Source organism: Mustela erminea, chromosome 1, assembly GCF_009829155.1.
Source record: "Mustela erminea isolate mMusErm1 chromosome 1, mMusErm1.Pri, whole genome shotgun sequence".
In the NCBI taxonomy this organism is placed as follows: Eukaryota; Metazoa; Chordata; class Mammalia; order Carnivora; family Mustelidae; genus Mustela; species Mustela erminea.
Window position 1 is genome coordinate 90,591,028 of NC_045614.1, and position 17,231 is coordinate 90,608,258.

General features: G+C 36.4%; 1 protein-coding gene across 5 annotated transcripts in view; it reads right to left on the reverse strand.

Annotated features, from left to right (window-relative positions):
• NPHP3 (nephrocystin 3) overlaps window positions 1–17,231 on the reverse strand; it is a 49,040-nt gene that overhangs the window by 25,259 nt on the left and 6,550 nt on the right. For all 5 annotated transcript variants that reach the window (XM_032333179.1, XM_032333198.1, XM_032333187.1 and 2 more), the window contains exons 5-15: window positions 16,902–17,035; window positions 15,321–15,481; window positions 11,616–11,772; window positions 9,377–9,451; window positions 6,507–6,680; window positions 4,266–4,369; window positions 3,167–3,281; window positions 2,787–2,930; window positions 2,210–2,307; window positions 993–1,095; window positions 509–591 (exon numbers count right to left, since the gene is read on the reverse strand). In XM_032333179.1, coding sequence (XP_032189070.1) covers window positions 509–591; window positions 993–1,095; window positions 2,210–2,307; window positions 2,787–2,930; window positions 3,167–3,281; window positions 4,266–4,369; window positions 6,507–6,680; window positions 9,377–9,451; window positions 11,616–11,772; window positions 15,321–15,481; window positions 16,902–17,035 — 1,348 coding nt within the window. The remainder of the gene's footprint in view (window positions 1–508; window positions 592–992; window positions 1,096–2,209; window positions 2,308–2,786; window positions 2,931–3,166; window positions 3,282–4,265; window positions 4,370–6,506; window positions 6,681–9,376; window positions 9,452–11,615; window positions 11,773–15,320; window positions 15,482–16,901; window positions 17,036–17,231) is intronic.

The following is a 17,231-nucleotide window of genomic DNA, read 5'->3' on the forward strand; positions in this document are numbered from 1 at the left end:
GTAAGGCTTATCTAAAGGCAAATGACTAAAGGGTATTTAGGACAGAAAAACCTAAGATGAAAGATTTATCAGGATATAAGAATAGAGACAATGAAAAATTCCTATATACCTACCTACTAATAATATTCAAGGTCACCCCAAAACAGCATGTGTTTGCCTCAGTTGTCCCTCACTTTCTCAAAGCTAGGGGGCTCAAGCAGGTGACAAGGAGCACCCATGGGCCCCATGGAGGGCAAAGATGGCCTTCACTGGCAACCCCCAACAGGGAAACAGTGTGATGCAAATGAGACAACTATATCCAATATGTCCTTGTAATGCATGGGCTATCACCTATCTGCAGTCATGAGTCCCATTCTCCCAGATGTTAGTATCACTGTTAGAACCCACAGAATCTGATGTGAGTGGCTCAGAGAGACTGCCGCAATGATTGCTCTCAGTTTCACAAGGTGAGGAAGCAGTCTGCAGCAAACACAAAACATGCAGATCATGTAAAATCGCCACCACTTACCATGAGATCATTTTGCCGAAAATGGTGACATAAAGGGCATTGCAGGTCGTAGCAGAACGACAGTGTCGTTCTAACTTCTTCTCCTGCATCAGTTTACCAGAACACAAAACAAACACAAAAACACAAAACCACCCTGAAATGAAATTGACTTTACTATAGAGTCTTCAACAAATATCCCTGGCAGAAATGACACGGTTCCTGCCACCTGAATAGTGACATCACTGCCACGCAGTGGTGAACCGCAGATGTTTTGCTTTTAAATATTCCTGCTTAATATAATATAATAAAGTAAAACTTAAGCCCCAAATGTTTTTTGTTGCTTTTTCTACATTTGTTAGTAGTTTAAGAGCCCATGTATTTAACAATCAGGAAACTTCAATTTCCCTTAAGACAACAGAGAGTTCCTATATTGAATTTTAAGTCTCATATAAGGTGTTTTATAGGAAAGCTGATAGTAAAAGAGCAACAAATTAAAAATACTTACCTGCTCTTTATTCAATTTAATGTCCACAGAGTGGCATTCTGCAATTATAAGAGATTTTGCATCTTTTGGATTTAAAGGATCAAGATGAAGTGTAGGCCATAACCTTTTATTCAAAGAAAAGAAAATGAAATTCTCTTCTAAGAAGACAATAAAGGCTGTAATCCACGCAAACACAAGTCAAAATCCACTACAAGAGTTAATTTTTTACATTGCTTTTATAAAGTAAACAAAACTAATCTCTGTTAATCTTACTAGGTAAAGTTATTTAATTCTTTTTAACATGTATATCATTACTTTTAGGAATCAATCCCAACAAAGACTTTTAAATAGCATAGGCAGTAAAGGTGGTAGAAGTAAAGTGGTAAAACACTTCCAGTTCCATGTTCCATACTAATAATAAAACTAAACATATTAGTACCTATGAAGAATAGTACAAGGTAGTGTTTGCCCACAAATTACTTGTAATCCAATTGGAATGTAATCACCCTGTAACATCCATTCTCAACAGGGTATTGAAAATTGTTTCAGGGTGGGGAAATGAATATTACTCTTTTTATTATAAAGTGCAAATATACACACATATCTGTTTATATACATAAATTGATATATAGCATATGGATGGTATTAAAATTTCTTGGGGTGAGGGAGGTGATTAGGAAGAAAATGTCTAAAAAGGCTCCTAAGGGGAACAAAAATAGGTTAAGAAACACTGCCCTACAGAATTCAACCACTGTCTTCCTTTTTTGAGGACTGCCAAAGTAAGCACATGTTTGAGGTTAACAGGTGTCTAGTCTCATAGCCCAGTCCTCTCCCTATTCTTCTCATCTGTAAATGTCATTGCCTGCTAGCCATCACTAGCCGGAGGTACAACCGGCAACTCAGGCTAACCATGTCCAAAACAAAACTTACACCCTTTCCTCCACAAACCTGCCCATCCTCTGTGTTCCCTATTTCAGTTCATGGAACCATAATTCACTTAATTTCGCAAGCCAGAAACTTGGGGGCCATCTAGCCCACCCCACCTTGACATCCCAGCTCTAACCTCCCACCAAAGCCTATAGAGTATATCTTTCTCCTGAATTTATCCAATTCTCCCCACCTTCCTCCCTGCCACTTACATGAAAAGCATGAAAACACAAACACACATGCAAAAACCTTTTCTGATTTGTACTTAACACATTCCATGTAATGTGAAAGAACTGGAGTGAGCATCGTACCTCCAGGCTGGAGGGCATGTTTCTACATTCACAGAAACAATTACTCTTACATTCACTGGCAGTGGATCGATCAGCCATTTCATGTGTTTTTCAACTTGCTTAAAAATATAAAAACAAAATTCATTCTATTAATTCAAAATATTTCAAAATAATCTGGTAATAGCTCCTCAAGTAAAATGAAATTGTCATTAAGTTTCCCATTATTATTAAGGATATACTCTTGTTTTGGGATGATAAATTTAATCTCAGGATATTAAAAGAACAAGTGGCAAAATACTATTATAGCTGATAGGAATTCTGGACACTTAAGGAAATGTGAAGGCCCTAGAAATAAGTCAAAATTAACATTTTTTGCTAATTGGTTCATTCAATTGGTCTTTCCCAATAAGATACTAGTGTGTATTCGCATACAGTACATTTTTTATGCACGTCCTTCCTCCCTAGAAACTGAACAGATATACTAGAAATAACACCAACATTTTCTTCTCATAAACATATTTAAATGCCTGCTATAGCCATTACTGATAATTTTGTTTCTTTCTGAGAGTACCAGTAGGTTACAAAGTGAAAACAGTACCTGAACTTGATCTATGGAATCAATAATGATGATGATGCTGCCTTGATGACGGGCAGAGAGTTTTTCCAGCCAGCGTGGAAATTCTTCCAGAAGCTTGGCTGGATCCAGTGTTAGAGCAGATACCGACCAAGAGTGTTGCATCAACTGTAAGAATTCAAGCAGTTACACTTCATCACAGCTGGTGGGAAACATTTTTATCCTGACTTTTTAAACCCAAATTGAGTGATCAAGAGGAACCAACTGCATCAAGTATTTTTAACCTTATACAAATCTAAAACAAATGGGTAATGTTGAAAATTGAAAATTATTGGGTACTCAGCCCTAACAGCTTCTGATTTGAAATAAAAATTCTGATAGTCCCAAAACATGGCATTTTATACCTTTAGAGTTAGTCGTTTAATAATCAAGGAGGACTCAGAGCTGGTTGACATGGGCCTTCCCACAAAATGAGAAAGAATTAGCGTGTTAGGGGAATTCTTCTGTTGTAACTGAATCCTGAAAGAAAAAGACCTTTTAGAATAGTGATGAAACTCACTTATTATCAACAAAAAAAGAATTCACAATGCAATTAAACATTAAGTGCTACCCAACTGTCAGCAATCACATGGTCAATCACTTCTGAATAAACATGGGACATTCCATTTTCAGTCCACTTTTAGATCCTTTTAAAATAAGCATTTAAAAATTAAAGAATCATTTTAATTACAAGTTGATATTAACTAATGGAAACCAATATAATATACATTTGAGGTTAATGTATTAGTGAAATGAGCATTACCCTTTAATAAGCAGAGGAAAAAAGAAACTTCTTTGCTAAGTACAAAAATATTATTTTCCAACAAACTAATATTTTCCACTAAATAAAAGAGTAGTAAAAAGGAAGAAACACATGCTAACTCTTCAATGTAAATCATAATTATGAAAGAAAATATTCTTACGAATTGTTTTTAAATAATAGAAATAAAAATGAAAGTAAAAAAGAGTTTATCGGCTTCTATAAACCTTAGTCCCCAATCTGAGGAACCACTCTGCATTCACAATACAGGTCATCCTTTATTTTGATGTTCTTTACGACTTATCTCACTCTAAACAGTCTGTCTTTGCCTTCTTTCAAATATTTAAAATCTCAATGAAACTTTGAAGATGAAGCCGGTAATTGAAAACACAGGTACATCCCCTGTATATCTAGTTCACCTAATTCCATTCCACAAGGACCACTCCCCTACATAGCACGGCTTAGCTCTAACCTTTGTAATTAGTATACACAATCACAAATGGCCCTATTTTCTATTCCTTTCTCATCCTGTATCCTAATATTCAAATTGTATATAGCTCAGGGCATGACTCTATTATTTTATATCTTTATTGCTTTCTCAATGTTTAGTACAGGCCGTGCAGGAAGGCAGACAGGCAATAACATATTTTGTCGAATATGGTCAATGAGTCAAATGATGACAACTTAATTGCACTGTGTCATACCACTTTGATAAGAGAAGGGACTTTCCGGAACCTGGTCCTCCAGATACAAGAAGGGGTGGAATTGGTGCTGGTGCCGCCACTAGATCGTTAAGGCGCTGGTAATACTAGAAAGAAAAATGAATTTTTAAAATTCATTTAATTAAATAAATTAAATTGTGAGGAAGCACACGCCTCGAAGAATTCTAGAGTCAATTTCTGACTACCCTCTGAAAGCATTAGCGAAAAGCTGTATGAGAAAATGAAATCTACTTTTAGTCAACAGCCTCCTCATGATTGCTTTTTTTTTAATGGCTGGTTAAATGTGCCCAAAGTGGTAAACTAAGAGTGAGCCCCAATTTCTTCTACATATAGCCCTGCTGTAAATTAATGATTGAGAGACAACACTTGAGATCCCCCTTGGGTTTTACAACATTCGGATTTTGTAGAATGCTACAGGGAGGCCACTGTATTCCCCTGCATCCCCTAAACCACAGAAAGTACAGTAGAAGGCTTTGAGGGTGCCGGCAGGCAGCCTCATTCTCCTGGGCAGAAGAGTACTTGTCCTGGACACCACCTCACTTTCCAGGGATTTCTGAGAATCAGTCCAAACAAGAACCGGTTTTGTCTGGGCGCTTTATCTCAACCTGAGGTCTCTGCCTCAACCTGAGGCAGAGAATCAGCTTAGGACCGGCTCCCTGAGAGCTTTCTGAAATTGAGTTCTCAGGCTTTCCCCAGACATTAAGAAACTGGCTTAGAGATGAAAAGAACACACTCAGGAAAGCAAAATACCTCAGTACTTATTAGGGAGTTGGCAAAGTTATCTTGGGGCTTGAGATGTTCATTAAGTATGCCAGGGGTCTAAATGACAGCTAATAAGGAATTTAAAGAACTTGTAATAAGTACTTTGTGCCTAGCGTTAGGGTAGCAGAAATTTCCAATAGCTACAATAAATAATTATTTGGTATAGTTTTTCAATTAAATTTTCTGTTTGCCAATATATACATAGAATATATTCCTCAGGAACTCAAATTATTCTGATAGCAATGGTGTTTCTCAGAAAGCAAAGGACTTTATGGATTTAGGAATTTATAAATTCATGGTCCCACATAAAGCCCATTTATAGACCCAAGGTTCCTGAGTTAAGACCATTTGCCACAGAAGAAAGACATAGGATTAAGAGTCAGAAGACCTAGGTTTAAATCCCAGATCTGTAATCTACTCCATGTGTGCTTTTAGGTTCTTTATTTATGAAACAATGATAACAATGCCTCTCTTACAAAATAGAAACAATTTACATTTATCATGTGCTGGGTGCTGTGCTAAGGGGTTGATGTGTTTTATTTGCTTTAGTTCTCCCAACAACCCTGCCAGGTGGGTAAAGTAGTCAATCTCATTTTATAGACAAGGAAGTCAAAGTTCAGAGCTAAGTAATGGTCAAAATCCAGAGTTAGCAAATGGTAGAACCAGGATATAAACAGAGACAACCTAAATTATAAAATTTCCATGAAATTACTGTTACTGACAGCTATGATAATCTTCTTTAAAACACTTGTTGTTGGAGCACCTGGATGGCTCAGTCAGTTAAGCATCTGCCTTTGGCTTAGGTTATAATCTTGGGGTCCTGGGATCAAGCCCCGCATTGGGCTCCCGGCTCCCTGCTCTGTGGGGAGTCTGCTTCTTCCTTTCCCTCCACCTCTGCCCCCCCATTCATGTTGCTCACTCTCTCTCAAAATAAACAAACAAAATCTTAAAAAATAAAAAAAAATTTGTTCTTAATTTTTAAATATTAATCATTCTTTGAACTTTGACACAGATTCTTTGTGCACTTTAAATTCTGTTAATTTGTTTAGATATTTAAGGATGCTGATGAACTGATCAGCCTATTGCATTAATTACTGTGGTATTTTCTGAATGTTTGACATTTTGAGTCCTCCAAGCTCTGGAAGAATAGATAGTCTCATGATTTTTATCAAATTTCTTAGTTACCCTAATGTTGGTTTGGTGAACTGCAGGTGATAGAGAACATGTGGTTAATATATCCTAATCTTAACTACAAATGTTTGATGTTCAAAAATGTAATTGAATCTCACTTATCTTTCATATGATACAAAGTTAAGCACATGTCTCAACATGAATAATCACACCATGAGGACAAACACTAATACACTTATTAACCTTGACTATGTTTAGGTAAAACCATAATCACAAAACAGCCTTAAGTGGCGACTGACGTTTGTCGGAACGATAACTCCAAATGCTTACTTTCTCGAATCCCAGCTCATGGGCTGAATTTGTAGCCTGTTGGAAAGTTTCCAATTGCTCTTGTTCATCATGTATGTCCCACAGAACATCACCAAAATCATCTTCTTCTGGAACAGAATCTTCACTGCCCAAATCCTTAGTCTCCGGGTCTGTGTTCTCAAAGCCCAGGATGTCCTGAACACCAAGAGCAAGCACACAACAATGAATAAAGAGTGGAAACACCTCGTAGCAGTGTGAGCACACAGGCCTCAGGTGGGTTTCACCTATGCTGGAGGGCAAGTCCAAACCGATGACCTTTGTATGGGACCTACATGAATGATTTTATTTATTAATTTTTTATTATTAACAGTTAGCCAACATATAGTACATCATTAGTTGGCACGTGCTGTGATGAACACAGGGTGTTATACGTAACTAATGAATTGTTGAACATAACACCAAGAATACATTTATTTATTTATTTATTTATTTATTTATTTATTTTAAGATTTAATTTATTCATTTGACACAGAGAGATCACAAGTAGGCAGAGAGGCAGGCAGAGAGAGAGGAGGAAGCAGGCTCCCCGCGGAGCAGAGAACCCGATGCGGGACTCGATCCCAGGACCCTGAGATCATGACCCGAGCCGAAGGCAGCGGCTTAACCCACTGAGCCACCCAGGCGCCCTCAAGAATACATTTAAAACTATAAAAAACACCAGTTTAGAAATAAGTATTAAAATGACAAACACGAAAAAACCCCCAAACTCTTAATAAAAAACTTTCATTAAAAATAGAGGTTCATGGGGCGCCTCGGTGGCTCAATGGGGTAAAGCCTCTACCTTCAGCTCTGGTCATGATCTCAGGATCATGGGATGGAGCCCCGCATTGGGCTCTCTGCTCCGTGGGGAGCCTGGTTCCCCCTCTCTCTCTGCCTGCCTCTCTGCCTACTTGTAATCTCTCTCTGTGTCAAATAAATAAATAAAATCTTAAAAACAAAACAAAACAAAACAGAGGTGCGATTAGGGCACCTGGCTGGCTTAGTCAGTAGAGTATGTGACTCTTGATCTTGGCATCCTAGGTTCAAGCCTTATGCTGGGCATAGGGCTTACATTAAAACAAACAAACAAAAACAACTGTAAGATAAAAACAGAGGGGCATTTGACTCTTGGGGATCTGTTTTCTGAAAAATGTTACACAATGTATTTGCTTATATCTGGTTGGAGAATAATTTTAAAGACTGTGCTAATACCTAAGAAATATGCTGCATTATATTTTTATAAGATTTTAATTACTAAGATGGAGTTTCTTGATATAAAATATTTGTGTCATGATATCTAGTCTTTATATCACTGAAAATACATTGTTCTTCAAGCAGTAAAGACAGCAAATATGTCCACTCTCACTTGCTACCATTTATTCTGCTCAATTAATTCTATTTACTAGTATCCTAAAATTCACAACTTATTTAGAAGATCAAAACTCATATCAATTTTTATATTAAAAATTGAATTTTATATTAAAAATTAAAAAACACTATACAAAATGTGTTGCCCAGAAGTCATATCATTATGTTTTGGGGCTCATTCTTTTTCTCTGATAACAAATCTCATACTTGTAATACACCTTAATTAGAAAAAGCAATCTAATCCCTAACTCAAGTAGAATCCCTGGCACCCTGGAGGATGGGTCAGCAGGCGCAGGCAACGGCAGGCTAACTGTGGTACCTCTTGCCACTGTGCCCATTTTACTTTTAAGGTAGGGGCGGGTTCTTTTTCTTATCATTATTAGAATTTGATAGTATATAATTTAAAATGATTTTTTACATTAAGCACAAGTATAACATTAAGTAGAATATATAACTCACATAAATTTACAAGATAATACATGAGATGTTGTAGAAACTTGCAGCTTGAGATACTGTCTATGACCTATAACCTCTGACCCATTGAGGTATGCTTTCACCCTCTCTATTATAAGAATGGTGTAGTAGATAAATTTGAAAAGGATTTTTTTTTTTTTTTTTGAGAGAGACTGTGCATGTGAAAAGGGCTGGGTGGGGTGTGGGTTGGGGAGGAGGGGCAGAGGGAGAGGGAGAGAGAGAATCTTAAGCAGGCTCCACGCCCAGCAGAGCCCTACGTGGGGCTCAGTCTCATGACCCTGAGATCATGACCTGAGCTGAAATGGATGCTCAACCAACTAAGACACCCAGACACCCCTGAAAAGGTATTTTTGTTTTTTTATAAAGATTTCATTTATTTATTTGACAGAGAGAGAGTGAGAGAGAACAAGCAGAGGGAACAACAGAAGGAGAGGGAGAAGCAGACAATCCACTGAGCAGGGAGCCCAAAATGGATCCCAGGACCCTGGGATCATGACCTGAACCAAAGGCAGATGCTCAACTACTGAGCCACCCAGGCGCCCCAGGGATTTTTCTACTTTACAAAAATTCAAGGTGCATAGAAAACCTGAGGAAACTCTATTAATAAGATAAACATTTTCCCTCAAATACTTACACCTTTTATCTAGCACTTTTGTAATCTATTTTACATTTAACCTGGTGGTGAGGCATCAAATAGCTTTGTGAGATATATGACAGATAAAGAGATATGGTACTACTAATACTACTAATATCACAGGATAGACAACCACCAGAAACAATGGCACTCTCTCCCCGAGTATTGTTTTAAAAAAAACTAGGAAGTTGTTTTTACTGGAACACCCAACTTGATGGATAAGAGTTTTAGAATTCTTTTTTTTAAGTCGGTTCTATGCCCAACATGGGGCTTGAACTCACGACCAAGATTGAGGATTTCGTGCTCTACCGACTGAGCCAGCCAGGCGCCCCCTTAGAGTATATCAGATGAAATCTTATAAAGAATGTATATTTACCTGCTTAATAATCTTTTCCACATAAATATAAGTTTTATATACTCCTTCTGTAGCATCTCCAGAGTGATCAATGATCTGGAAAAAGAAAGAAGTTTGACAAAAACATGAAGAAAACAATAGTAACAGGAGGGGGTAAATACTTCTACAGAATTTATGTATCAGGGATTATTCTAAGTGCTTTACACTATTGGCTCATCTGTCCTCACAACAAGCCTATGAGGGAGACACTATTATTATTATTATTATTATTATCCATTTCACAGAGAAGGAAACAGAAGCACGTTATGTAACTTGTTTGAGGTATCAGGAGGGATTTATCATGAACAATGAGAACAATGTCACAATAAAACAAAAAGTATACTTTTTTCTTATGGTATCCAAATTGTCTTATGTACTTCCATGCCACTCAATATATATAATCTTCAAAATACATCAAAATCAATTTTTATGAAAGGCTATAATTCTACAAAACAAAAGAGCAAAATGGTACTTGGTTACATAAAACAGTAATCTTCTGGGGCTCCTGGGTGGCTCAGTGTGTTGGGCCTCTGCTTTCGGCTTGGGTCATGATCTCGGTGTCCTGGGATCAAGCCCTGCATCAGGCTCTCTGCTCTGCAGGGAGCCTGCTTCCCCCTCCCCGTCTGCCTGCTTGTGATCTCTCCCTCTCTCTCTTGTCAAATACATTAAAAAAAAAAAAAAGTCTTTAAAAAGAAAAAAACCAGTAATCTACGTTTGCTGAAAGAAGAATGTCCTACGTGTAGAGAACATGTACATTGCTAGTAAGTGATTAGTATTTGATAGAGTAAGGCAATGGTTTTATGAAGCACATCAAGTGAACCAGAATAAGTTCATCCTGCATTTACATTTGTAATCATGATAGATCTTATTTTACTCGTATTTCTATAAAATAAATTCATCCTTCTAGTGTTTTAATTTTTAAAAGACATTTATAAATAGAATAAAGATCAGAAAAGAGAATCAGTTTCTTTCCTCTTGGGGTCTATGGACTAGGCTCATACTAAAACAATTAAAGCAAAGAATTGATGGTTCTGGAGATTATAAAAAGGGTATACTTTTTTGTGTTAGGTTTTTTAAAGTTATACTGGTCTTAAACTTTTCAATACTAAATGATGTATTAAAAATGTTTGTATTCATATCTGATCTTATTTCTTAAATGAGCACAGAGAAATAAAAACAATGTCAAAATCTGAGTTATTTTCAACTGTATTTTTTTTTTAAGATTTTATTTTTAAGTAGTCTCTTCACCCAACATGGGGCTTGAACTCACAATCCTGAGATCAAGAGTTGCATGCTCTTCTGACTGAGCCAGCCAGGTGCTTCTCAACTGTATTCTTAACATTAACAGTAAGCATTTTCAAGTAATCTCAGTGTGCAGTAAGGCAAAGACTACAACTCTGTTCTAAAAATTATGCTACCATGCATCAAGGAATGATCCAATCTCTCACATTCATCATTACAGTTTTGTTTTTCCCCATGCTCTTAGCAAAGGTTACTATAAAAAGGTTCTTCCTTACATTGATCCTTGGTCAACAGTAGACAGAAGAACTCCATACTTAGGGAAGAAAAGGAACAGAAAAAAATCTGATTTGTCCACTCACATCATATCCTTTGTAGCTGTGTATTATTATTCCTCTCTTTTTCTCACAGTCCGCAACTAAGTCTATTGGCTCTGCTGTCAAAATTTATCCAGATTTCCTGTTTTTCACCACTTCCTCTACCACCACCCTGACCTAAGCCACCAGCATCTCCTACCTCCTACCTCCTACCTCCCTCCAAACCAATCAATTCTCAACACAGCAGCATAAGAACTCCTTGTCAGCCCCTGGGGCTAATAATACATTATATGTTAATTTAAAAAAAAAAGAACTCCTTCTCAGAATGGCATTTCTTCTGTTGCTGCTTAACATTTTCCAATGACTCAAGTTAAAAAAAAAAAACTCCAAGTAAAAAAACCATCTCACTCCAAGTAAAAAAACCAAGTAAAAAAACCCATCTCATTCCAAAAAAAACAAAACAAAACAAAACCAAAAAACAACCAAAAAAAAAACCAAAAAAAACCCCACCAAGATTTCTAAAATGGTCTCCAGGGTTCTTTACCCTTGGCTCCCAGTTAACTATCCTATTTATCTCCCCTCACTCACTCCTACCTCATGGCCTTTATTCTAATACTTCCCTTAGCCAATCAAGTTCTTAAAAAAAATAACCTTAGGAATTTTACCTTGGCTTTGTTGGTCTTGTTCAGGCTAGAAACTTGATCAATCAATTGCTGGACGGAGTCGGAACTGACTTTCCCATCCTCCAAGCGATGATAAATTAATCGTGGTTTGCCTTCAGGGTTTTTCAGAAAAGCTTCTTCACAGTCTTCCAGTAAAAGGCTAGATCGGAAATCAGTATTTCTTGTGCTACACTGCACTAGGGCAGCAAACTGTCAGTCAACCTAAGTGTCAATAATGGGACTTTACAGGGATAACAAGGGGCCAGAAGCAGTCCAGGGACTGAACAAGAGCAGCTTTCCAAAAGTGAATGTCTCATAGCTCTGTTCCAGCTTAGTCACAAAAATATGATGTGTTTATTACTACATAGTGAGAATGGGTACAATAAGTTCTGCATTAAATCGAGTTTTAAAGCATACAGAACTTTAAGTTTTTATATCTAGCAACAAGAAGAAAACTCTCAAAAATATTGTAAACATGGCTCAAAGTAATGGACCAGACATATGAGACTATGATTAAATGGAAACCTAATTCCACTTACAAATATATAATTTCTAAATTAAGATACAAATATTGTGAACCCCAATGCTTCAAGATTTTTCTCTTCTCTAGTCCTTTAGCCTTTCTCATCCAATAAATGACTTAAATGACCTGAATCTTTTTTTTTTTTTACGATTTTATTTATTTATTTGACAGATAGAGATCACAAGTAGGCAGAGAGGCAGGCAGAGAGAGAGGGGAGGAAGCAGGCTCCCTGCAGAGCAGAGAGCCCGATGTGGGGCTCGATCCCAGGACCCTGAGATCATGGCCTGAGCTGAAGGCAGAGGCTTTAACCCACTGAGCCACTAAGGCGCCCCAGACCTGAATCTTTATACTCAAGATACAGTATGAGAAAGATCCAGAAGCAGATGGGGGAGGTCAGATGGCTAGTAAAAATCTTAACTGAGGTACAAGGTTAAAAAAAATTCTAACTTTTGGGGCACCAGGGTGGTTCAGTTGGTGAAGTCTCTGCCTTCGGCTCAGATCATGACCCTAGGATCAAGTCCCACGTTGGGTTCCTAGCTCTGTGGGGAGTCTGCTTCTCCCTCTCCCTCTGTCTCTCCCTCCTGCTTGTGGTCTCTCTCTCTTTGTCTCAAGTAAATAAAAAATCTTAAAAAAAATTTCTAACTTTGCTACAGGCCACCATAACAACAGTTTTCAGCATAATTTAAATTCTGGAATAATCTTGGAAGAATCTGCCAGTGTTTTCTACACTGCAAGGAAAATTGCAACCAATTCCTCTAAAAGGCATTAAATGATGTCTGTCTAGATACACAAATTGGTGTGTGTATGCAGAGGAGAGCTATGACATGATTCAGAATTTACATAATATATTAAAATACAGACCCAATACAAAACAGCATAATATTCTATTATATAACTCTGTGCCAATCCAATCAATCCAAGCCACAGATTTTTTTCCCTTGTTACAATTCATTCTGACCATGCTCTATATAATTTTTGTATTTTAACAGTTCTTTTGTTATTGCTTTGGGAGAGAAGTTTGTGGCCATATGAATACCAAAGAATGGGCATCTGTTTGGGCACAAGTTCCTATTTTAAAATGACTCCCTACAGAATTGACTTGTGGAGCTCAGATGAAATCTGAGATTATGTGGAATTTGGTTCAAAGTCTTTGGTGGGAGAGAAGTAGATAGGACTACTGTGTACTGCTCAGGGGACATGTTCCTAGATTCATCTTTTGAGAAGAACAGGGAAATCATCCTGAGAGATGAAGGAACAACCTGAGAGAAATAAAAGCTCTAGCAGCCTCTGTTTATGGTGTGAAGCCCACCATTACTGCCATGCTTCTTGACAGCCAGTTAATAAACGTTATGGAAACAAAATAATCAGCAAATGGGATAAGAAAAATTAAAGCAAAATAAAGGCAAAGTAGAGGTGAAGAAATAGTTAAAATTTTAGAAATTAATTTTTTTAAAAAATTTATTTATTTATTGGAGAGAGAGAGACAGAGAGAGCAGGTACAGAGGGAGAGGGAGAGTCTTAAGGAGATTCCATTCTAAGCATGGAGCCCTGCACGGGGCTGGATCCCAGGACCTTGAGATCATGACCTGAGCCAAAACCAAGAGTCAGACCTTTAACTGTGTCACCCAGGCAACCCGAGAAATTAAAATTCTTACTCTTTAAGAAGAGTAAAGTTTTAAAAATATAAAATAAATATAATTTTAGGTGAAGAAGACAAATTGAAATCTGCCCAGTAAAGTAATTAAATATGAAAGAAATGGCAGATAAAAGATTAAGAGGAATTTAAGATGAGGAAAATAAATGTTAAAAGTTTAAAAATAATGTACAATATTTTATTAACTAAATATGGATAAAAGATAAAAAACAAGACGGTTTTAAGGATTAAAGAATTAATGAGGAAAACAACAAATGACATCTATTACCACCTGAGATAAAACACTACCCAGACATTAAATAAAACAGAATATCTCCTTGATAAATATAAAAGAAAAAAGAAGAAAAGAAAAGAGGTAAGGGAGGAAAAGAACTCCAACTAAAGGCAACCAAGTGGAAAAAATCCTAAACTTGGTTTTGGGTTAAGGTTCATTGACCAGGTGGTTCCCTGGCCCCCAGGTAGTCTCAAGGATTGATGATGGATTACACTGCAGGGTCTCTGGTAAAGCCTAGGGCTCCACGTACTTCTGTACACAGGCGAGGTCAGAGCTGGTCCTCAATAAAGACAAAAATGCCTTGGAAGGGTTAAAGCCAATCAGACAGTAAATGAAGAAAGAAAACTTAACCTCTTATTAAATGTATTTTGTCTTCTATCTATGTATCTAGTTGGTTAAAAAAAAAACTTTATTTGCAGACTAGACTCAGTGGCATAATTATATCCACATTATAAGAAAATTGCTCACTTTACTGGAATTACCAGTAAGCTCCTCAGAGAATTAAAAATTTGGATTTAACATTTTTACAAGTGTTCAAGTAGCTCTCAATTTGTATTTGAAGAAAGCAAATAATGAAGGTGAATGCTGATTATTGAAAACAGGAGTTGCCAACTTGTTCTGTTATGGCCAGAGAACATATAGGCTTTGTGGGCCACACACAGTCTCTGTTGTAACTACAGTATTTAATTCTATTGTCGTGGTATGAAAGCAGCTGTAGAAATACATAAATAAATGAATATAGCTATAGTCTAATAAAATTTTATTTATAAAAGCAGATTCTGACTGGATTTGGCCTGAGGGCCATAGTTTGTTATCCTTGATTAAAATGATCTTTACTTTAATAATGTTAACTTTAGGGATGCCTGGGTGGCTCAGTTGGTTAAGCAGCTGCCTTCGGCTCAGGTCATGATCCCGGTGTCCTGGGATCGAGTCCCACATCGGGCTCCTTGCTCCGCGGGGAGCCTGCTTCTCCCTCTGACTCTGCCTGCCACTCTCTCTGCCTGTGCTTGCGCACTCTCTCTCTCTCTGACAAATAAATAAAATCTTTAAAAAAAAAATAATGTTAACTTTATGACCTATTAAATAACTCAAACAGTGTAAAAATTTTAATTCTTTAAGTATGAAAACTCAAAAAGTTTACTGAATTTTGTGGATGTTTTTGATTAAAAGAATGCAATTATGACTTCTCTTTGAAGTTCATTTCGTAATCTCAATTCTATTTATAACTCTCCTAATAAGTGGCAATTTTCAGCTTACCTTGGTAAAGTTAAATGAATAAATAAAATAACTAATGAACTCTTCTCAATTTCCCATTTTCTTACAGCATGGTATTGATTTTCAATATCTATTGGAAAATATATAGCATGGAAAAAATATCCCATTGTCTCACACATTCTTTTAAGTTTAGGTGAATAGTCCTAAAAAGAAATTAAAACAAAACAAAAGAAATGAAAACATAATAAAAGGCCAGCTTATTTAACTAAAGGTCAAGTCGGCTTCATACTACTTAAGAAAGCATGTTTTAGAATAGCTTATGTTGTGTATTTTTTAATTTAAAATTAAAAAAAATATAATCATATTTTACGAAAATCTTTAAGGGAAAGGCAAGGTTCCTTTAAAACAAAAATAAGAGCATAGTAACTTGGCTGTTTTCTAGTTCAGAAAATGATTTATTTCATAATAAAACCTAAACCAGTGAAGAAAAGTATTGGGCTATTTTCCTTTGGTATTTATTATTATAATAAATGATTTCTGCTTTATTGTTACAAAGAGTATCCATGAATCTACATAGTAAACTGCCAACCATGATATATTAGATCATTAAAGCATAAATGAAAACTATTTGGTCTATAACAAATTAGCTTACTAAGTAATGATGACTTATTATTATGCAAAGTATGAGGAATTCCCTTACCATCAGTTTGCAGTTTGGTAATAACCGGTATTCAGTTAGTGAGTAGAAACTTTGGTTTTCAAAATATTTTATCTTTTTACCAAAACTGAATAATATCAAAAAGGAGCACTAAATGAGTTCCTTACTCAATACTCTGGTGAATGTTAATATAGCAGGTATCGCATGTGACATGCATATGTATTTCAAATGCAGTTAGAACGGTAGTTGGCAAACTTTTTCTGTAGAAGGCAAATATTCTTACAATTTAGTAACAGTTGAACAACTTGGATGTTTTCGCAGAGGTCTCTGCTGCAATTTATTCTGCCCTTGTAGTGTGAAGCAGCCATAGACAGTATGTAAATGATAAGCCTACTTGTATTCTAATAAAACTTTATTTACAGACACAAAAATTTGAATTTAATACAATTTTCACACGTCATAAACATTCTTCTTTGGATTTTTTCCCAACCACTTGAAAAGGTAAAAAGCAATTTTAGCTCTGGGTCATGCAAAAATCAGCTGCAGGCCAGGCCTGGCCCACAGGCTGTTGTATGCCAACGTCTGCCTCAGGTTAACTCCAATGGCTGCTTTGAAAAATTAAAAACCATGATAAGGATTAAATTTTGCTATAACCTGAAACAGATTCAATCCTAGAGCTGGCAGATATTAACTAAAGCAGGCACTATCAACATGTGTCTTAAACACTGTGAAGAACAAGTAATAAAGCATTCAAAAGCATAGCATTCGAAGGACTTAATTTGAATACACTGGTAACACTGAGCAAGATTTTCTCTAAAGAAAAGCTCTAAGTTACTCCGGTTCTTTAAGACATATCATCTGGTAGGTAGTAAACTACGTGGTTTAGATGTAATAGTATCATAAATAGGACACAATACTGACTTATATTTTAAATCAGTGAACTCAGAATTTATAAACATCCTCACCTTAAGGAAAAGGTCCATTTCAGGCTGGGTTTCATCTGTATAAATGAGGTAACATCTGACAGCGTTACTCCAGAGAGAGTGTGAAAACAAGGGAGTAACTTGTAATAAACTAGCTACAGCAACATCCCAGTCATCTGAAAATAAAATTAATCTTAAGTTCATGAAAAAAAAAATTACTAGAAAAACATTTGACAAGATGATTTTTTTTTTTTTAAACTCTGAAAAAACACAACAGACAAGGTAGAATGGAATCTGATCTCACTCATGAATACTGACAGTTTCTGGAATGACATATTAGAAGGCAAACAGTTCTCTAACCTCAAATTCTAT